The sequence below is a fragment of the Phoca vitulina genome, unplaced genomic scaffold (genome assembly GCF_004348235.1).
Source record: "Phoca vitulina isolate PV1807 unplaced genomic scaffold, GSC_HSeal_1.0 scaffold23, whole genome shotgun sequence".
Taxonomy (NCBI): Eukaryota; Metazoa; Chordata; class Mammalia; order Carnivora; family Phocidae; genus Phoca; species Phoca vitulina.
Window position 1 is genome coordinate 28,633,878 of NW_022589726.1, and position 24,188 is coordinate 28,658,065.

Genomic DNA, 24,188 nt, shown 5'->3' on the forward strand with positions numbered 1-24,188 from the left:
GTACCCTATGCATTCTCTGAACTAGAGGAAACCAGTCCAAACTCAACCATCTTAGGGAACTTTTATCATGTAAATCTCCATTAGAAAAACTAAGGAATGACCAAGACTTTCAAAGTGTGTACAAACTGAGGGTTCTAGAGGGGAGGAGGTGGGGGATGGGTTAGCCTGGTGATGGGTATTAAAGAGGGCACGTACTGCATGGAGCACTGGGTGTTATACGCAAACAATGAGTCATGGAACACTACATCAAAAACTAATGATGTAATGTATGGTGATTAACATAACATAATAATAAAAAAATAAGTAAATAAAAACTCTAAACTTAAAAAAAAAAAAGTGTGTATCTTCTGTTTGCCCTGAGTAGCCAGCTAGTCTTCCCGTTGGATATTTCTTTCCATCACTGTAAGTGCTCCATAAGCAGACAACCTGCAAAAACAGTGTGTAACAAATAAAATACTTACGTTCAGGTAGTGGAATGAGTGGGATAAATTTGCTGAACACACTCTTTGTAATAGAAGGACTGGATACAAAGCAGGAATAATTGCCTTTGTCTGATGCCTCGACATTTGCAATGTAGAGATTTCCATTTGTCTGAGACACAAATCTTCGTTTATCCATTGTGATAAATACAGGAAATTCATTTAGAAGCCAGCGGTAGCTAAGATCATCTGGAAGGGAATATTGTCTTCTAAATATTAAATTCTTCTCCAAAAGCAAAAATTTTGTTTTCTAGGAGCAAGCTAGGGCATAATCTAATCTAGGGTGTTGTAGATTAAATGTTGGAAGTAGGCCAAGACAAATAATTCAAATTTTCCAAAAGCTACCATATTTTGAGTGTATATAAGCATGGTGCTAAGCAATTATGTTTATCTTTCTCAATTATTTTATGGCCTATTAATATTCTAACTTCTATTTCATTGATGGGCTAAATGAAACTCAGAGCGGTTAAATGTTTTGCTTAGAATTTCATGACTGGTAAATATAATTGGGATTTTTAATCTAGGTCTGATAATTCCAGAACTCATGACCTATCTTCCCTGCTGCACTTTAAAAATAAAATGAAGACTGCTAGCCACACTGTGTCTTTATCTTTTTCCTTTTGTACTCCTATTTTTAATTACAGATTTAGAAATGAATTTCCCCTCAGTCTTTTCTTAAAACAGTAGCCAGACTCATCTTTCTATAACTTAAGCAATGTCATGTGACTCCTCTTGTCAAAGCCCTCCAAAGTAAATCTCACTCAAGTTAAAGCCAGTGTAATTACTATGAATTATAAGGTCCTATGTGATATAGCTCTCGTATCTCTCCAATTTCATTTCCTATTACCTTCTATCTCATGCACTCTATTCTAGCCACTCTGGCTTCCTTGGTCTTCCTTGATAGTTCCAACTCACGCCTTTGTTGCATCTGCCTGGTATGTCTTTCCCTCACACATCTGCATCGTTAGCTTCTTCATTTCCTTCAGGCCTTTATTCAAAGTTACCTTTACAGCATTGTCCCTTATAAAAGTTCAGCCATCCCTCTAATACTTACTCTTCCCTGTTCCCCGCATAAGTTTTTCTTCCTAGTGCTTACCTACCAATATCTAGGCATGATATACCTGTTAACTATGTATCTTGTATATTGGCTCTCTCTGCTGGTAGTAAATCTCTGAGGACAGGTGGATTTTTGTGTTTCACTCACTGAGGTATTATTTTTTAAGATTTTATTTATTTATTTGTCCGAGAGAGAGAGCACAAACAGGGGGAGCAGGAGAGGGAGAAGCAGGCCGCCCGCCGAGCAGGGAGCCCAATGTGGTACTCGATCCCAGGACCCTGGGATCATAACCTGAGCTGAAGGCAGACCCCTAACTGACTGAGCCACCCAGACACCCCTCACCAAGGTATTCTTGTGGCATAAACAGTGCTTAGCACACATAATTGTGTAACAAGTGCTCACAAGAGATTTGTTGAATGAATAAGCAATGAAATGAAGCCCATCCAGTGCTGAATGTAGTCAAATGTAGTCATTGGCTATTTATGATCATTTACTTTGTTTGTGGGAAATGCTATGGAGATGAGGGGATTTTTTTTTCCTGTAGTTTCAGCAGTTCTTCAAAGAAAAAGACTATTCTCTCATTGAAATGTTGTTACAGTATTTTGAATTCTATGTTCCTCCTATATTTACCATTTAATAGTCTTTTTCCTGTTTTATTGGAGAGAAAATTACTGACATTTGATATATAAACAACCAGAATTTATATACATATAACTGGAATAGAATACATATAGATGTGTATATGTAATTATATATATAACATATATTTTATGATATGCATTATATATTTACATATGTTCACCTCTCTATATATGTATCATCAATGTATTCCACACAAAATGATTTATAATAGCCTATTCTTTATGGAGTCTTTAAAGTCAAATTTATGACATAATATTAGAACTCTAAAAATATAAAACATTATTTTTTCATTGTGAAAAGTAGTATTTACATATTATTTCAAGAAGGTATTTGACAAATAAAACAAGTGAAAATTAATGAAAGCATATAAAGTGTTTATCTTTTAATTAGCACTTTGGAGGTTTTTATTTTAGCCATATCAGATTACAGAAAACACATATTCAAAGGTTGAATCTTGTTACAGATGACATTTAACTTAACCCCTTTCTAAATTGGATGATTATTCTTGCTGCTAGATGCTCCTAAAGAGATGAACAATTTATTATGTCTTTATCCTTTTTTAGCATTTATATAATTCACAGAATATTATAGATGTAATATTTTAAATGAAATGATGGACTATATATCACTCCTTGGCACTGTTCTATTTTAAAAGTAATTTGTAAAACTATCTATCATATTTTTTCCTGTGTAACAGGAATGTTAATAAGGACATAATCTAACATATATGTTGTTTATAAACCAAAATGATTACAGATATTTGGGATTAGGGCCAAGTGACTAAAGAGCCTGGAAGTGTCTCTAACCATTCATAAGCAATGCATTACAAGATTAGGCAAATACTGAGTCTTATTTAATCATAAATGAACCATTATTGTTAAGAAAATTAAAACGTAGTCATTCATTGAATGGATGCTTGTAGTCACAGAGGAACTTTAAATTTACCTGGAAAATGGTATGGAGGATCACAGAGAAGCACCATTCCCTTCCCTTCTTTCACCCTGACCTCAGGACGCTCCTCAGGTGGGAAAGGGTCAAGATCTAATTATGAAAGCAAAAAGGAAAATATTCACTCTCTAGTCAATAGAAAGAGATTTTCATTAAAGTTTATCTTTCATCTACTAACTCACTTTTGGATATGATACTTCTCAGTTGGTTTGGTGGAGCCTATGAAAGTCAATTCCCTATTTTACATGCTGGCATTTGCATATACTCTAAGACTTCTGTGGTAAACACCAGCAGATGGATATTGGTAGCTGCCTGCATAAGTATTCTGACAACCCTAAAAATTACAATATCCTCAACTTTTGCTTCAGGTTTAGGAAGAATCTCAGTAAGGGTATCTGGAAATACAATGGACTCAAGCAAAACCAGGAATCTACGAAAGAAGTTAAGTAAAGAGGAGTGACTTGGAGGAACAGACTCATTTGAAAAGTATATTTCTCTTCCTGAGGGAGGACTCCAACGTGGTGAAGGAATAAGGATGAAAAGTAGAATCCTAGTTGAGGTGACGTGAAGGTCATCAATTTTTTTCTTCTTTTTGAAGTCTGAGTTTTCCTTAGTCTCATTTCCTTCATTCTTTTCTGTTTATTTAGAATTCACATTTTCCTTGGCTTCATGATACTCTATTTGATTTTTTATTTGCTTTACTGGTGCTCATTCTGTTCCAACCCTGCCTCATCTCCTATTTCTTCTCTGTGATCAGTACTCAAGTTATAAAATCAAATTTTTACTTCTCTCAATATATTTATATCTATGAAAAGTCATCATTCTAATTGTTACCTTTTTGCAGAAAGCCCTTCAGATCTACATCTCTAATCCTGAATACTTCACTTGAATTCCACCCCTATCCTCAAATACTTAGTTGACATTTCAACAACAATAACTTAATGTCACCATAACCTCTGCATGTGAAGCCATCATTTCAATGCTTCCTCCCAACCTTGAAATTTGTTTTACTTGCTCCCATTCCATTTTTAAAGAGAGCAGAATGTTTCTGCCCTTTGACTCAACTTTCCTTTAAAAAATATTTAGGGCCTTTTTTTCTTCAGTGCAATGTAATCTATTATTTCTTCAAGGATTGTTTATTATTTACATTCCCATTGTCACATTAATGAAATCAGACTGCTCACTCCCTGCTGGTAATCACTGCCACATGGATCCTCTTAAAACATCATTTTCATCCTATAATCCACTTTGCAAAAGATTTAAGTGCTGATTTACAAAATTGCATACTGGAGATCATCTAGTCCAACTCCTCTTTCGATGCACAATTTTCTCCTAGAATAGCTTCTAACTTTAAGTTTAGCACAAGGTTTCTGAAAATATATTTTTTTAATTTTATTTTATTATGTTAGTCACCATACATTACATCATTAGTTTTTGATGTAGTGTTCCATTATTCATTGTTTGCGTATAACACCCAGTGCTGCATGCAATATGTGACCTCCTTAATACCCATCACCGGGCTCGCCCTTCCCCCACCCCCCTCCCTCTAAAACCCTCAGTTTGTTTTCAGAGTCCATAGTCTCTCATGGTTCATCTCCCCCTCCGATTTCCCCCCTTTCATTTTTCCCTTCCTACTGTCTTCTTTTTTTTTTTTTTTAACATATAATGTATTATTTGTTTCAGAGGTACAGGTCTGTGATTCATCAGTCTTAAACAATGAAAATATTTTTTTATTACAGTATCCATAAGGAGAAATTTTAATTTAATTTAAACTTAATTTAATTAGTTTAAATTAATTTACTCCTAATAAGGTAAATTACATACTATGGAGTAAGATTCTGTCAGGTAGAGTCAAGCTTTAGAGAACACAACTGTAATGTTATAATAAAAAAGAAAAAGAAATAAAAAGAAAAAGAGAGAGAGAATGCATGGCCTAGCACGTCTACTGATGCTAGTTATTCAAGATCCCTCAGAACACAGCCTTAATTTATTTTCCAATACCCCTCAGGATGCTTTGCTCTCTTGGAATTTTTTTCTCCACACAGTTAAGGCCCACTGATCTTGTAAGACCCCCTCCATCTATGGACCTTTTCTCTCATTTTCTTTTCATCTTGATTTTTCTTCTTGTTGAACTCTTACGATAACATTTAATTTTTACGTCACCTAGATACACTTGACCTTGTTAAAGTTACGGTTACTTACATCCAAAGCTCAGGGTTGCTTCCGTGCTTCTGACCATCCCATAGTTATTTGATGCTAAGCAGTAATATATTCCAGCATCTTTCTGTTTGTCAGGGTTGTTGATAACAAGGTTTCCACCTACCATACTGTACCGATCACTTGTCAGATCAATATCCCCATTATTCATTCTCCATCTATGAGAGAGAAAAACAAATGTCATATCAAAGGTCATGAGGACTGCAAACTGCATACTGGCCTAATATCATTCTAAAATAATATGGGTACAGCTCCATGTGAAATCAGATGATTAAGTAGATGACTCAGTGTGGTATTTCTTCACACCCTATAATTCTGTGTCTCTGGGCTCATGATTTATAATTCAGTTCAGGCACAGAAAGGTAAATGTTCAAGTGCATGAAATGTGTTCTCTTTATTCATGAGGCATCAGAAAGGACAAATATTTCATTGAATTTTGCTACATTAAGTAGTTTCTTAGCAGATATACATAGATTATAAATTATAACCTTCTATGTACTAGTTAGATTCATGCATATCCAGATGTGTTGCATAAAATATTAAAAAGCACTACTCTAGCAAAAGTAAAATATAAAATATCAATACCTGATTCTAAATATCAAAATAAATTTTCAATAAAACTAATTGAAATCAGTGTTCTATTCAGTAAATGTCACACTCTGACCACTAGAGGTCGATCACACAATTTGAAAATTGTAAAAATCAGTTGGATCTTTTGTTTCCAAGCCTCCAATATAATATTGCAGGTATATTTAGAGGGATTGTGTTATAAATAAATTGACTAAAAACAGGACTCTAACTTTCTTGGTGAGATGATGAGAAGAATAAATGTAGAAAATAGTTTTCAAAGGGCTCCTGGGTGGCTCAGTCGTTAAGTGTCTGCCTTCGGCTCAGGTCTTGATCCCAGGGTCCTGGGATAGAGCCTCGCATGGGGCTCCCTGCTCAGTGGAGAGCCTGCTTCTCCCTCTCCCTCTGCCTGCCGCTCTGCCTACTTGTGCTCTCTCTATCTCTCTGTCAAATAAATAAATAAAATCTTTAAAAAAAGAAAAAGAAAATAGTTTTCAATTAAGCTGACCATCTATGTATTATACTCATTCTGTTATCAGGATTCATGTCTTCAGCAATGTCATAGGCAAGAGCCATGATCAAATAGTGGGCTGTGGCCTCATGGCTCATGGCCTTGCACACTTCTGATCAAGGTCAGAATCTTACCAAAAAAAGCCTAATTATTTCTGAATATCTTTTATTAAATCAAATTACTGGAACGTTTTTAGTTTTAATTTTTATAATGTAGGAGGTAATTTAAAAGCAAACACAGAAAATGATGCTTTTGCATTTTGAAAACCTACCAAATTCCAACCCAATGAGTGTATCTTCCCCCTTCCCCCAGTTGATGGCAATATTGGCTCTGTTTGAAAAATCCAATGTCAAGTTGCTTAGCATTTGCCAAGGCAATGGGTTTCCCCGTTGAGCAATACCAATTGTTTTGTTTTTTTTCCCATTATGTTGACTCCAACTTTTTATTTATTGCATGAACTCTTCTTTAGTGGATTTGATTCTGCCTTTGATATCATATAATGATTAAGTTTTGCTGTGTTTGGGTAAGTTCACTGGTTTACTTTACTGTCAGGATGTACACCTTTGTTGTAACTCCTTTCAGACAGTTTTAAATGCAATTCTATTAGCATTCTCATTATTTTGAGGGTCAAAGCAAGATAATGAAAGCTTCAAGGCTGATAAGTAGAAGGTAAAGTTCCCTATTGTACCTTTCAGGGTGTTGCCATGAATAAGAAATTATCACAGAACATGCCATAAATATAAAACTACTGTGTGAATGACACCTTGCATGATTACCGAGGTTAGTATGGCTTGTTCTGAATATTAAGTAAATTTTTAAAACTTCAAATGTTCTTTTCCATCAGACAAGCTGCATCATGAACTGAATTCTTTCCTTTTTTTTTTCCCCTGTCAAATGCAGACTGCCTTCATAACAGAATTAAACATCTACTTCTCCTTTCCAGCTCTCTACATTAATGTGTAGATAGGCCACACTCATCCTGGGGACTTCAGTGCTGGTGCAACCTATGGGAGGGAGTTGGTGAATGTATTTGTCAAGCAATGCTTTGCCTTCTTATTTTATGTTTTAAATTTTGGTAAGAACACTTAATATGAGAGCTACTTATATGAGGTATCTAAAATAGTCAAACTATAGAAGCAAAGAATAGAATGGTGGTTGCCAGGGACTGGAGAAAAGGGGAAAAAGGGAGTTGCTAATCAATGTTTATAAAATTTTAGTTATGCAAAGCTTTGCTTCTTAATGTGTCTGCGGGGTAGGGGTCGGGTAGGCGCAGCAAAAAACACATATTTCTAGAACACTATCTGAGAACAATCTCTTCTGTTTTGTTGCCTCCATTTCAGGCTGTAGACTGATTTGCTGTTTCCATGTATGAATGTCAAGGACAAGGTGTCACAAAATAAGCATCACTGAAATAGCTTTTGAGATCATAGAAATAGCTTTTGAGATGTTATCAACCTATCTAGATAGATACATACTGAAAAAATTATATGTTTCTTTGAAAGCCATAAAACCTGTGTTTCAGCCCTGGATCTGTGACTTACTAACTCTGGAGCCAGTCAGTTTATTTATTCAAGATTCAGCTTCCTCTCCTATAAAATTATGTGCTTGGATTAGATCTCCTCTACAGATCCTATTAGTTATACTATTCCATGTCCATAACTATGTATATAAACTCCCATTACGTGTGGCTTAAGGGTAGAAACAAGTCTAGCCCATCAAATATTTTCAAAATAAATGTGTTACTTACAATTTATAAAATATCTACTTATTTTGCATTCCCATGCATGAAATTGAAACAATAAAAATAATTTCAAAGGGATGGTGCTTTTGGACCTAAATTCATATTTTATTTTAAGAATAATTTTGTAATTTAGCCCAGAGATTCACAAGAGTCTCTTGAACTCAAGAGAAAATGAGTTCAATTAGGATTAAATTTGACAACTTTTTATAACAATAGAAAGTTGTTTTTCTATTGAGAAAAAAATACTATGAAAATCAATCTTGTTGAATGACAAGCTTCAATTAAGTTAGCTGACATTGACATACTAGAGCCCCAATTTCCCCATCAATCACTTGCTTTGTCTTCATGGAACTATTTCACAGGTGAAATTCAGATCCATTGGTGTTTGGTTAATTTTTTAATCTTATTCTTTGTATCAGACTAGAAACTGTTAGTATAATTTTCTGAACCATCTGAGGCAGAAAAACCCATTGTTACCTTTTATAAAGTTATTTTTTATAACATAAATAGGTATCCCAGAAAAACAGAGACATATTGATATAAATTATCTAATTTTAAGAAATTTGCTGTATTGCCTAGAATATAGATTTGAGACGACTGAAAAAAGTGGTGCTGTCTAGAATTATGTATGTAAGTTCTCTAGATGTAGTTGATATAGGAATATTATCTATAATATGTAAGTATGAGTTATTCAGGTTGATGCATCTAAGAACATTTTATCCTCAAATGTATATTTAAATTGTACATGATTTTCATATAACCTTGTATATGCTTAATAGCATGATCACCATTTGACAATTTTTAAGTGGATAATATCAAATGGCATTAGCATTATCTGTGCAGGAAATAGGAAGTGGATTATTTGCACATATTTAAGTTAAGAAAACTTACTATCAATTTGGGCATGAAACAACTCTATTTTAATAACTTACATGTCAATATTTTTGTTAATATCCCTGCATTTTGTTAACAACCTTATAGCTTTCTCTATCAGTACAGGGTCACAGATGCTCATCTATATCTAGTCTGACACTCCACTGTGAAAAGAGCAGTGAGGTACATTACTTGTAAACTGGGAAAGGGCTGGCTCGTGCCCTACAGTTTAGTGAAACTTTTCCTTCTGGTGATTCCTCTGGATAAATGGTATTGATTGGCTGCTCTTCAAAAATTGGTCCAAATCCTTTATCTTCCTCAGAGACTACAAGAAAAATAAAATTATTTTACATTGTGCTGTCTTATAAGTTGAAGATTTGGATACATTTAAAAATGTTTGGAAAAATGTTAGAAACATCAAATCTCCATTTCCATTCAAAACAAAGATATTTGCCTCCACAATCCTGAGGAAAACATTTAGGTGCTTTATTCAAAATTCTTTTCTGTCCATCTCTCATTATTTCTCCCAAAGCACCCGGTGTTGTCATGCTTAACTATATAGCCCCTCAAACAGGTCAGGCCTTCATGCGTCTGAGCCTTTGCAACATGTTTTTCCCCTTTCTGGAATCACCGTCTCATATTTCTCCTCCTATCAAAACTCAGACAGTCCTTTATGACTCAGCCATAGTTAGTTCCTTCGCCACCTCTCACCCCTCCTAGCTTTGGTTGGTCGTCATTTGTGTTCTCACCCCTCCTCACACAGCTTATGGTACTTAGCACACCTTCTGTGATTCTTGATACAATTGTCTGTTCCATGAGTCTGCAAATGTTTGGAACAGGTGGCTGTGTCCATAATCTCCCAGCTAGCTGTCAAGCAGTCTGGAGCACAATAGGTGCTTAATGATTTTTTAATAAGAGAATGGATGAATTTCTAGAAGCGCTGGGGAGATTAGTCTCTTGTTTATTTAGTTTTTCTAAACCTGTGACCTGCACCTGCACTCAGTAACACCTAGAACAGTCAATGAACAAATTATTGGGATCTGACCAACTGGTTCAGAATTCATCACAAGCAAACCCAAGTTGGGAAGCAGCTGGTTCTCTGGAAGGGAAGAGCGATGCTTCACAGCAGGAAGAGGAGAAGAGAATCACTCATATGACATCAATGTGGCAGCATTTACAGAGAAGACCTAAGAGCCATATGCCCCACATGAATTAATACTAGCATATGTGGCTAGGAAGGATGATATTCTTACATAAGATCATTAAAATGTCTCTGCTAGAGCAAAGCTATGGTTCATTCCTCCAATTATTTTTTAAGAGAGAGTTTAAAGCAAACACCAGAGACATTTTGTCTGCTCCAACATCAACCTTGAAGATGAGAACTTTGTTCCAGCTTCTATTAATGAGCAGTTTCATTATATCATTTAAATCTTGCCTCAGTACTATTTACAGTGCCTTTGGAAAAATTATTTAAACTCTCCAAGCCTCAATATCACCCTTTACAAAATGAGAATAATAATAAAATCTATCCCATTAGACACTGTGAGAATTATTTTGAGACAATACACATAAGACAGTAGTGTTCCTGGCTCACAGTCAGCATTCAATAAATACTGATTTTGTCAACGTTCTTGTGAATTTGCCAATCTTTTCAAAATTTGATTTATATATCTTATGTATATCTTATGCATATCTCATCATACGTGTATATATATATGTATATCAAGTCATGAAATTCCTAAAAGCAAGAGGCCATGTTTTACTCACTTTTGTTGCTCTGGTGTTATTAGTGTTGTATCAACACATATTTGTATACATGTAGGTGATCAATAAAATCCTCAAGTTAGTTTCTCCTAGTTTGAAGCATTAATTTTTCTAAGCTTGCCTGAAATATTTCAAAGGGAGATGCTTCATTTTTAGTTTGGAATTTGCTGAAATTGCCATTCAAGAATTTACGACCTCAGTTCATTCCCTATCACCATCCTACTTCAGATAGCAAATTGCTGGATCAAAATCAAAGGAATCAGAGAAACTGAGATTTAGTTTCACCAATGCACTTCTCCTAACTGTTGTTTTATGCAAGCCATTTGTCCTATGTGGAGTCAACATTTAAAAAAGAAAGGAATAGGCACACATGCCCTAAGGGCCCACAGACCTAAGACAACCATTAATAAGATCACAAATGCAAGGTGTTCACAGAAGCCCTATGCTAATGATTTTGAAAGTCCTGCTGTGAGTAATGTCTATTCCATATCCTTCTTGAGGTTGTAAAGGCCAAAAATGCATATAACGTTTTCTGCTTCACTTCTAATAATTTTCCTGATGATGCCCAATATTTCCTGGCCTTTTAGGATATAACCGCACACCAGGGGAAATGAAGAATGAATCCCAAATCACTGACAACTACAGACTTTCATTTGGATGTAGGCTCTAGACTTTTCAATCTCTTAAAGAAATGACCTTGTACTTATCTATGATAAAAATCATATGCCATTTTTCTTCCCATTTGAACAACTTTATAAGCTCTTCCTTGGGTCTCTCCCAATTGCACAGCTTTTCTGATTGGAACAATTTAGTAACACCTGCTAATCTGGAGATTCTGTTGTTTCTTCCCAATTCACATGAAAATGTTTAAAAAGACAAGCAGAGAAGCGCAATTTTATCAATATATTTACATTCTCTTCTTGAAGACAAGATGACTTCTATTCCAACTCTAACCCTGATCAATGACAATTTTAGTGTGAAATTTTTCAATTTTTTAAAAATTTAAGTAGACTGGATATTTACAGGGTAAAAATAAATATTATTTAGAGAATTTTTAAGCTCATAAATATCTTCTGAGTACATTGTTTATATAAAAAGCCTGATGGTGAGTTTTTAGACACAACATAAAAAACGTGATTTATTAAAGAAAAAAAAAGACAAGCTGGATTTTATTAAAATAAAAAAATTATGTTCTGTGAAAGACACTCTCAAGAGAATCTCAGGTGTTCAAGTTTGGGGGTTTTCCTTTGGGTTATCTCCAACTTGTATTCCACAAGGGGCAAATTGGAGAGACTTGCAACTAACTAAATCCCTATCTTATTTAATAATAGGGATATATTAGTGATTGCACACTATTTCACAAAATTTGTCCTCATCTCAACAGGTGCAGGGTTGTATTAGTTAAAACCTCTTTAACATTATTGTATTCCAATGTAGAAATAGCCAGTCCCAGCCTGTCTAGCATCTGCTTCCACAGTGCCCACTGACAGTGCCATTAGAGAGGTTGTAATAATCCTAAATTCTCAATTTATAATTTCATTAGCTTTCTTGAAACAACTACTTTTGTCACTCTGAAGTAGTTACGTTCAGACCAAATGGGCTTCATTATTTAAAGTACCGTATTTGCCATCAAATTCAACACAGACATAAGCATACATCTATGTGAAGGTCGAGATTAGATTGGTAGATTTGCATATTTTAACTAAATGCATAGTCTTAAATATTTCATTTCACAGTGTATCTTCTGATTTTAAGGCAAATGCTTTTGAGACAAATGTTGGTCAGCTTTTAGAAGACTGAGGATGTTTTAAGTAGTTTCTTCATCTTAATCATATGCATTAAAAATAAGTTTAATTTTTTCTAGAAAAGATAACAGCAATGAAATTTTCCATTGAAAACAATGGAATGTCACATAATAATAATGATGAGACTATATCTATTGCGGGCAATACCTCAAGGGGCATATATAAAGATTAAATACTTTTTGGGTGAATTGGGTTGAAATTTATATGCCAAACTGGATAATATTAGTGCCCCATGCTATTTTTGTTTCTCATGACAAGTACTCTTCATAAATTATATGTATATACTTCTTCATACTCCACTTCCATCTGGCCTTTATAAGAACAGACAGTGAAACCTTCAGGGGATAAAAATATGAAGCTAATTTCCACCAAAATATTGGATTTATTTTTCACATTGAGAGAACATTGCATTTAAGATAGTTCCCCTGGCTCATTCTCTAGGTCAAAAAGCAGAATAGGACACACTTCTCATCACAGTAGTACTTCTGGTATTATTTTACAAATATGTTTCATGCTTTTGTAAAATGTTCAGGCCTAAATAAAAGAATGTATTCCATTAGATGGTTTAGCAATTACTGCATATATTTTATTTGGGGAATATATTTGGGCCCTTGAAAGATAAATTACTCAAAACAAGCTTTTGAATTGCCTGGGCATGCTCAGTGAACCTCTGAATGTTATCCTCATAACCCCCTTGAAGAGTATCTGAGCTCATCACTCTGTTCTCTCAGCTAGGGCACTCGGGTGAGGAGAAAATAAATTTCTGGGAGAATACAAGGCTCAGAAAAGGATTCATTAATGCAACCATTATACTCTCAGCCAACAGAAAATATGTCCATCTTACTGCTTTTTTTCTACAGCTGTGGAAGTAATTAGATGATAAATTATGGTGCTTTGGATGTATTATGGGGTTACAGGGCACATGGAACAAGAAATAGGTATTATGTTTCAGAAAAATAAGATTACTTTTTAAATACGTGTCCTTTTTCTTACTGGGTAGATTCTTCTAAAAAGGAGCACAAAATTATAGATGGCTTCTCAAGCTAATTAAAGACAGCATTTCAAATCACTCTTTCTTTTGATCTGCTCTTAATGCAAATTCACCAGTTTTCTACCACATAATGGTAGTCTTCTGGAGAAGTAAGTTCATTTCTTAAATTTAATCATGAAGATTAACAAGAAAGAATGAAATCATATAGGATTATTTGTTGTCAAATTTACAAATGTAAATGACAGGCAAAAACTACTGCTTTTTTCTGTACCATTCTCAGTTCCATCATTAACATAATCAGTTTTATTATTTAAAATGGGATTACTTCACCTCTCACTATGTGGAGATGGTCCACTGTAATCTTGCTATTCTATTTTATTTTTGAAAATTGAAAGTATAATTATGACTTGTACTTGAGAGATTTTTTTAATTCATTTTATATCTATTTTGAAACAAATTCTATTTCTCATTCCGTAATATGTCATCTCAATCTGTTAGTTATAAAAACATACTTCTACATAAGTATGTTATAAGAAGAGTCACAGGAAAAGAACTATTAGAAAAAAAAGCAATGGCAAAAAATTTTGAATAGAGTCTAATACTGGGATTTTTACAATATTTACAATGTTACAATGATTATGGGATGGTGAGGGTTACAAGCCTCTTGAAATACAATAAATTCTCTAAGTGAGACAGTATTTAAATTGACTCAAAGAATCATTTTTCCTCCTGTCTTCACTGTCAACCATTCCCCACTAGTAAGAGAACAAGGATGTTTAGAGCTTGGGCTTTGAATACTTGGATACCCTAATCCTTTAGGGTCATGGGTAATATATAATATTGCAGTAATTTGCCATAACTAAAATATAAAGGAATTGGTTTGAAGAACTTGTAGCAATCAAACTGTTAGAACAAAGACTGGGGTCAGGTTAGCAGAAAGGTTTACTAAATTTCCCTTTGCATGGCTTTACTGCCCAAGAGCCTATGAAGTCTCTTGATAGCAGCCACCTCCTTGCCCTAAGGTCCACTGCTAAAGCCTCTACACAGTGTTTTCCTTAACTGTCTAGGCATCTTGCCATACCTACTTCACGTATACCCCACTATGTAGCATGCTCCAGTTGGTGCGCCTACTTTTATCAGTTTGCCTCCTCAGGCTATCTCTAGTCTATTTTAATTGATAACAGTGACTGTATCACAAAATAATGATAAGCTAGTGAATGCTATAAAATCTCAGTCATAATTAGAGATAGAATAATGCTTTATGAATGAAAATAATGCTAATTTAAAAAAATCATGAAAATTTGGGTATAAGTACTATGAAGACACAGGAAATTCCGTATCAGCTCTCTCTTCAGAATTTTAATTTTCCTTGATATTAGCTTTGAATATTATCGTCATATGATAATCCCATTGTATAAATTAAAGATTATGTCATACTCTAATTCCTATAGAATAAGGATTATACTGCTAATTTACCTCTTCCCCTTATTGTTTTTGTCACTAAATTACAAAGGAATTAAAGAGATATTTATTTTCATTTTAGGTTAGCCTCAGTTAAAGTTGGTCCTGAGATAGCTGTATCTTATTATTAAAGTAAAAAAGACCATAACTGAGAAAAGCATCTAAAATAAATATTTAATCTCAAATATTTAGTTATGAATTAAATATCTGAACATTACATGTTCACTATATGGAACTTAGTTGTATTCATTCTTTTATCTCAATAGGATACATGTTGATTTCATACAATCCAAAAAATAAAAAGGGAAGAAATTTTTAAGAAATGTGGAAAAGAGTGGAGTTAGGTTTGATGATTTTTTTAATAAGCCTTGGTGTACTTTATTTTTCAAACTAAGAATATCTATGTATTCTTAATGCATATATTTTACTTAAAAGCTAGTCACCTAGGCTATTAAGATTATTATGTAGTAATAGTTAAAAACTATTATATATCCAAGATAATACATTGGATAGAACTCTCCCATTCATTAGTGAAAAAAAAAAACAAAAAACCTTAATTTCAACTCACCTAAGTGGTGTGGCAGATATTGTTTCTTGACTCACCAGTGCCAGTCCTCCCCTTCTACCCTGATGATAAATGTCAGATATGCTCAAGGATCAAATCTTCCCTCCCATGACTCAGAAGTACAGGTTGACTATCATTAATGCCATTACTCCTTCCTACGACAAGCTTGGTGGTAAATTCGTGACCCAACTCTGGACATTGAGGTGTTTAGAGATCTATTGAGAGGTCTCTTGCTTTTAAAAAGAAATAGATATGAGAAAAAAATACACCTCTTTCACCTATAGATGTTAGGTCTACACGTAATATCTGCAACTGCAGCACTGTTTCCAATAGGTCAAGTAGAAAGCCTGAGAGTTGACTATTGGGTTCACAATATATACATCACTGGTGACATGGACAAGGCATCTTGGTTGAATGCTGGTGTGAAAGTCTGATTGCAGTAGGTTCAAAGGAAAATACGGGTCAGAGAATTGAGACAGAAAGCATAGTTTTTTTTTTTTTTTTAGTAATAATACTGAAAAGAAGAATATATAAGTAGGATATTAGCTATAGGGTGTGGGGTTTGCAGATAAATGATTCTTTAAATGAGAGAAATTATATGTATTTGTATATGTAACTGTATGTTGACAGCAATAATCCAGTAGAGGGAGAAACTGATGATGAGGAGACACAGGGGGCAATTGCTGGAGCAATGAACATAAATAAACCAGATGGGATGGGACAAGTACAAGTGTAGGGTTTAGTATGATGACATCATGTATGAGACGAGCAGGAAGATGGAGTGTATGAGCATAGATGTAGGAGGAGAGTAAATGTAGTAGCATGAATTTGTGGAAATTATCTTCAGGTTGTCTCTAATACCTCTGTGTAACAGGAAGCAAAGTAAGGATGGCAAGAAGCTGTCGAGTTTTGAAGGGAGGGGAGCAACTATGACATGATCTAGGAAAATAAGAAAATGAATTCATTGGAGAAGTGGAGTATGTTTGCTGGGCAGTACCAGCTGTTCACTTGAAGGTAGCAGTTATGAATTTAACTTGATGTCAATCAGCATACATGAGTTTTTTTTTTTTTCTTAGTAACAATTAGCTGGGTGATCAAAAAAGTTTGGTAATTTTTGGATATTTTACAATTCTTCCCTCCTCAGAGATTCACAATACTTTTCTCTTAGTTTAATATTATTGGTTGAATTGTGCCCCCACAAAAGATATGTTGAAGTCCTAATCCCTGGTACATCAGAATGGGACCATATTTGGAAAAAGGATGTTTATAGAAGTAATCAAGTTAAAATGAGGTTATTAGGTGGGCCCTAATCCAGTATGACTGGCAAACTTAAAAAGAGGTAAATTCAGACACAGAGGCAGACACGGGAGGAAGACATACATATGAAGATGGAGGTGGACGTTGGAGTCATGATGCCACAAGTCAAGGAAAGTCCAAGGCTACTCAAAGCTGGGAGAGGCAAGGAAGAAGCCTTCTCCTACAGGTTGCCTCTATTTCTGGCAAGAAATGTTCAGTGGTTGAAGTAGAATCTAAACTAGCAGAATTAACAGTTATATGTAATAAATCATAAACAATAAATTCTGCAACATCTTTGGAATCCTAAGTAACTGAATCTTAAGGTTCTGAGGTCACTAACTTTAGTTCTATCTCTTTCAGCAAAGCAAGAGGCTTTCCAAAGTAAGTTAGGTGTTTACAATATTTAAAATATTGCTTCAAAATTTAATAGCATAGAATTGTTACAAAGCATGCAGGAAAAAATATAGGCCACATGGAATATTTTCTATCTGCTACAATCCTCTAATAGCATATTTGTTTTTGGTGTATACATTCAATTCATTCTGGCAATCAAACAACTTGTCTTGTGACCCCAGATAAACCATCTTACAAAATCTCCAAGTGATCTAACATTAACCATTTGCCTTTAAGTTTAGAGAGTTAATAGCTTAAAGTAGAGATGAAATATGGTTCATTTGAGAAAAACTATTTTTTAAAATTTACCCTTTCATTAACTTACCTCCATGACCATATCTTCTGTACCATGTAAACTCTAAAAATAAAAGAAAAAGCAATTTTAATCCCAAAGCAGCTTTCAAGTTGTGGTCTCAAACATCAATCAAATAACGGAGATACTAGTTAATGAAATGACACTGGCAGCCCTTTACTATTACAGCTGATGTATCATCACGTATGCAACTATTTATTTCATGTCTTGCATTTTTATAGTTGCATTAAAATTTGTGGTCAATAGAATTAGGATGAATTTTTCAGTACTAATAAGGTTATTGTTTTATTTCATTCATAAAGATAAGACTTAGCCACAATAAAACTACCACAAAGTTTTCTTTATTATATTTGTATAATATGTATATAAATATGCATGTAATTGTGTGTGTGTGTGTGTGTGTATAACTCCTGTGGTTATAGCCATATAGTTTAATGTCATTAAAATTCTTAAGCACTGATGAAATTATTTTATGAATTCTGAAGTCATAATAATAAAAATTACCACCAAAATAAAATAGCATTTTTATTTCCTTAATAATAAACAAGAAATGTAATAGGATGCCTAGCAGGTTCATCATTAAAACAATCAATGAGGATTGATACATGAAGGATAAGATCCATCTATGTCTTGAACTTAATTAACAACTCAACAAGTATTTACTGAGCTAAGGTAATTGAGATGACAGTGTTAGAAAAATTGATTGTTAGAAAACATGCTGCTTTCAGATAAAAATATAATGCATCTCTCCCTGTAGGAAATATTTCTGAATCCTTAATTGCCTTTGAAAGATAGAGTTATAGTATTTGTCCTAAAACTAGAGCACTTTCAAAACTACTTTGTTATTCTTAATGTCCTTGAACACATTGTAGATTATTTTAAAATTATTTTTCACAAGACTGACCAGCCAGTAAGAAAAATTAAATTATATCAACTTACAAATAAATAAATTAAAAACAAAGGTAACAAACGTTTAAAACCCATTACTGTCTAATTATTTTACTACATTTTTCTTTTATTTAAGCTATTGAGGTTACCTGAATATACTGTATCTATATGGTGAAAATACTATATAATGGTAAGCTGTTGTATATCTTTTCCAACAGCACATTAAATTATGTCAATTTGCCAAGATTGGCCATAGCAGGAATATTTACTCCCCAGCAACTGATGAATGCTACACAGCAGGGATATTTTTCTCTCCCAGAGTCCATTTTTTAAACATTTACCAGCTTACCACTACATAAGACTGATTAAATCTTGTGAAATTTTACTTGAAAATAAAAAGAAAAATAGGGTCAGCTTTAATATATATTAATTTACATATCTGACACAAATGTCAAAAATATTAATTTTAACTTCATGTACCAGATTTAATAAAGTGAATAACACATATTAATTATATTGACATAATTCATGGAGAATATGCAAAGGATATTTCTTACCTGATAAACAAGTTGTAAAAGATACTATCACAAGGTGACTGACGAGCAACCACATTTTCATCTTGTATGTATAAAGGTTAGTTTTTATGGTAGCTGGATAATAAACACCTGCATCAAAAACAGAAAAAAAAAAAAGGAAAGGAAAAGGATAGGATAGAAAAAAAAAAAGGAAAGGTAAATGCTCATTATTTGGGGTCAACAATATTATTGATTCAATTTTATTTTATGTTTCTTGTTTATAGAATAAGTTTTAGCTTATTTAAATATATTTGTAAGCACCATGTTTTATGAAACAATAGACTTGGTAATCAATCTTGTGATCAATCAATCAATCAATTGATCACAATTGATCTTGTGATCAATCAGTCAATCAATATCAGAGGGTTATCAGCTGCCTCCAGGATTGACGCTGTAGGAACATGAGCAAGTCACTCAATTGGTGTGTTCTAGTTTTTAACTCTAACAATTGATCATAACAGTATTTTTTTCTACAAACGGCATAGTTGCAAACATTTCCATATCGATCAATTTAATTGAAGATCATATTTAACTGAAGGGCTGGTAGGAAGATTCAATTAAAGATATGTTTGTATAAGAGCTTTGTAGAGCAGAGCACAAAATCGGAACTTTGAGAAGTCAGCTCCACTAAGGGACGTGGCTCCAGTGGCTAAGCAGGGCGGGTGGAACCCTCGTGGGACAGTGTGGTCTCAGGACCCTCGCTGTCACAGAAAGACCAGGGGTGCCTGAGTGCGGCAGAGCTCCCAGGTATCAGAGCAGGGAAGCCGGCTGCAGAGACGGAGCCGAGGCGCAGGCTCTCAGCTCGGGGTTGCCATAAACCATGATCCGTGGCATAGTCGGGCCACTGCTCCTCCAGCAGGGACCCAACAAGCGGCAGATCCAGGGAGATTCCTCTTCCTCCCCTGGGAGGAGTGGCACGGGAGGGCACCACAGGGTTCTGCTGGGTTTGGAGACTCCACACGGGGTCAGGTGCCAGAGATAGAAATGCTGGGTCACAGGCCGGATGAGCATGGAGTGCGGCCGGAGACTGGGGAGACAGGAGTGATTGACTGCTTTTCTCTGGGGGTGCACTGAGGAGTGGGGCCCCAAGTTCTTGGCTCCTCCAGGTCGGAGAGTGGGAGGCCGCCATTTTCATTCTCGCCCTCCAAAGCTGTAGGGAAAGCTTGCAGGGAACAAAAACTCCCGATTGCAAACCTGAGCAGATTACTTAGCCCAGACCCAGCAAGGGTGGGGCAATTCCACCTCCGGCAATGACATTTGGGAACAACGGCAACAGGTCCCTCCCCCAAAAGATCAGCGAGAACAGCCAGCCAAGACCAAGTTTACTGATCAATGAGAACGGCAGAACTCCAGCGCTAGGGGAATACTGCACATAGAATCCATGGCTTTTTTTCCCATGATTCTTTAGTCTTTCAAAGTTAATTTTTTTTTAACTTTTTCTTTTTTTAATTTTTCTTTTTCTGTTTTCCAACTAACATCTTATCAATCCCTTTTTTAAAAAAATCTTTTTTTTCATTTTTAGAATCATATTCTATCCCTTCATAGTAGTTATATATATATATAAGTTATATATATATAAGTATATATATATAAGTTGTTCTCTCTTTAAAATTTTGGGATACAGTTTCTTCTAACAGACCAAAATATACCCTAAATCTCTAGTGTATGGCTTTGTTCTAGTCTCCTGCCTGATCACATTCTCTCCCTTTTTTTCTTTTTTTTTTAAAATCCTCTTCTTTCTTTTTTCAACCAACTTCTTATCTTATCAATTCCTTTTATAAAATCTTTTATAATTTTCATGTTTACAGTCATATTCCATCCTTTCATCTTATTAACCCTTATTTTTGTACATATATGAGTTTTTCTTTCTTTAAAATTCTGGGAGTCACTTTCTTCTAACAGGCCAAAATACACCCAAAATCTAGTGCATGGCACTGATCTGTGCACCAGCCTGATCATATTTGATCATATTCTGTTTTTTGTTTTTGTTTTTGTTTGTTTTTATCTTTTTCTTTTTCTTTTTTTTTTCTTTTTTCTTTCTTTCCCTTTCTTTTCCCCCAGTCTCAGGTCTCTTCTGATTTGTTTAGTGTATATTTTCTGGGGACGTTGTTACCGTGTTAGCATTTTGTTCTCTCATTCATCTATTCTCCTCTGGACAAAATGACAAGATGGAAAAAATCACCTCAAAAAAAAGAACAAGAGGTAGTACCGACTGCCAGGGACCTAATCAATACGGACATTAGTAAGATGTCGGAAGTAGAGTTCAGAATGATGATTTTAAAGATACTAGCTGGGCTTGAAAAAAGCATGGAAGACATTAGAGAAACCCTTTCTGGAGAAATAAAAGAACTAAAATCTAACCAAGTCAAAATCAAAAAGGCTATTAATGAAGTGTAATCAAAAATGGAGGCTCTAACTGCTAGGATAAATGAGGCAGAAGAGTGAATTAGTGATATAGAAGACCAAATGATGGAAAATAATGAAGCTGAGAAAAAGAGAGATAAACAACCACTGGATCACGAGGGCAGAATTCGAGAGATAAGTGATACCATAAGACGAAACAATATTAGAATAATTGGGATCCCAGATGAAGAAGAAAGGGAGAGAGGGACAGACGGTATATCGGAGCAAATTATAGCAGAGAACTTCCCTAATTTGGGGAAGGAAACAGGCATCAAAATCCAGGAGGCACAGAGAACCCCCCTCAAAATCAGTAAAAATAGATCAATAGCCTGACATCTAATAGTAAAACTTACGAGTCTCAGAGACAAAGAGAAAATCCTGAAAGCAGCTCAGGACAAGAGATCTGTAACCTACAATGCTAGAAACATTAGATTGGCAACAGCCCTATCCACAGAGACCTGGCAGGCCAGAAAGGACTGGCATGATATATTCAGAGCACTAAATGAGAAAAATATGCAGCCAAGAATACTATATCCAGCTAGGCTGTCATTGAAAATAGAAGGAGAGCTTTGTAAACTTATAGACATCATACAAAAGTGGTATATTAGGATTTCCTGTTGGTAGCTTGTGGAAATTTTTTTGCCAGAAATGTTAATTTTTTCAAAACTAAAATATATTGACTAATAACACATCATCCATCTTCCTCTCCTTCCCTTTTTTCATTTATTCATTCAACAAAAAGTAAAAGTAAATAAGATCCTTATGTGTCAGCAAGGGAGAATCTAGGTTTTGTGGGGCCTTATCTTTAAAAGTTGGGGAGCCGTATTTAAAAAGGAGAAGAAGACAAAAATTACTGAGGTAAACTAAGCCACAAAACTATGCAGTAATCTAATTACAATACCTTGCTTTTATAAATTTTGCAAAAACACAGCATCATGTAATTATACTGGTGAGGCTTTGCCCAGCAGGGCCTTGGAATAGTCTCATATAAGGGAGGTACCCCACAACTTAAGCTTCATTATCTGTGGTACATCCATCTCTGTGAACAAGCATAGAGATAGAGGAATCAGAAAGAAAGAGATAGTTGGCTTGCCCATAAGAAGTTTGTAGATCAATGGGAACACAGATGTGTACAAAAATCAGTGTGATGGAATAGTTGTTTAGACCTACATGTTACTAAACTTGAAAACTTTTAATTATTTTAACTAAAAGCACTGTAAAATACATCATAGTGGGAATGGATCTGATTATGGTAGCCAGGACATATGACTTAGTTAGGTTTGAGTCATTTGGTGACTTCAGAACCCAACCACTTCTTTCTGTAACTCCTTGAGAGCAACATGTCCCAAGGCACTAAAAAGGGACCTCTTCAATTGGGACATAATAGAATTCCAACTTTGAAAGATATTAACTCATGTTTTCAAATAACATATAATAATGGTGAAAAATCTCATGACATAGAGTTGAATGTAAAATCTAAATTAAGATAGAATATGAAAACAATTCTGAAAAGAAAATACCTAATGTCACAATGCTCAATATATAAGTATATTTAAACATTTTCTTAAATAGCAAAAATAAAATGGTACTAATTGCCTGCATCATAATGATGTGGGGAAAAAAAAAACCAACATGGGATCCTACTTATTTTTTTCAGTTGTGATGAATTTTAAGACCATATTTACCCTCCTGATTTGCCAGAATCCTAGCATTTGCAGAGACTAGTAAAAATATTTAGTGGTACTACATAGGCCAGGATAAACACATTTTCCCTTTTGGTATGTCGATTATTCTAAATTGAAAAATCAATCAAGAAACAATTATTTCTAAAAAAAAAAAGTTGAGTTGTATTCTCAAATTTTATTTATTTTTTATTTATTTTTATTTTTATTTATTTATTTGACAGAGAGAGACACAGCAAGAGAGGGAACGGAAGCAGGGGGAGTGGCAGAGGGAGAAGCAGGCTTCCTGCTGAGCAGGGGCTCCATCCCAGGACTGTGGGTTGACCTGAGTGAATTCTCAACTTTTAGAGAAACAGAAAAAATATAGTGGAAATGGGTCAAATTAGCATCAGGAAATATTTAAAAATATTCTTAACTGAGGAAAAATAACAGTTATGTTTTAAATGCCAGGATCAATTTATGACCAGTTTCTTTTTCTTGGACATAGGTGGGAAGGTGGAACTATAGGTTTGTATAAATTGTATTTTCTAGACTCTTAATATTAATTTTATTTTATTTCTTTTACTAAGCAGGAAGAAAAAGAAATAGGTAAATGGAAAAAATTCCTTTAGGAGGCAGGGAAATCAATTAAATGATCTATGGAAAGATTTTTAGCTTTTCATTTCTATGATGTATAGTATCATTCATATCTAAAGGCAGACCTAAACGAAAATTATTGAAACCCGTACACATTGTTTATGTCCTCTAAAGTTTGTTTAAAAAATGTACATTTGAGCATTTTCTTAATCTGTTAGGTCCTATTTCCTCTCACTGAGTTATGTACACTAATTAGGATGAGTTCTTTTCATTAAAAGGAAGATGGGGTACCTGGCTGGCTCAGTCGGTGGAACATGGGACTCTTGATTTCAGGGAAGAAAGAAGGAAGAAGAAAGAAAAAATAGAAAGAAAAGAAAAGAAAAGAAAAGAAAAGAGAAAGAAAGAAAGAAAGAAAGAAAGAAAGAAAGAAAGAAAGAAAGA

General features: G+C 34.5%; 1 protein-coding gene across 3 annotated transcripts in view; it reads right to left on the reverse strand.

The window, feature by feature from the left end:
• The window catches only part of CNTN1 (contactin 1), a 362,269-nt gene that overhangs the window by 145,562 nt on the left and 192,519 nt on the right, over positions 1-24,188 (reverse strand). For all 3 annotated transcript variants that reach the window (XM_032420205.1, XM_032420204.1, XM_032420206.1), the window contains 6 exons: positions 19,069-19,176; positions 17,636-17,668; positions 9,228-9,360; positions 5,329-5,501; positions 3,124-3,219; positions 462-668 (listed from right to left, as the gene is read on the reverse strand). In XM_032420205.1, the coding sequence (XP_032276096.1) occupies positions 462-668; positions 3,124-3,219; positions 5,329-5,501; positions 9,228-9,360; positions 17,636-17,668; positions 19,069-19,129 (703 nt within the window). In that variant the 5' untranslated portion in view covers positions 19,130-19,176. Of the gene's footprint in view, positions 1-461; positions 669-3,123; positions 3,220-5,328; positions 5,502-9,227; positions 9,361-17,635; positions 17,669-19,068; positions 19,177-24,188 lie in introns of those variants that run through there.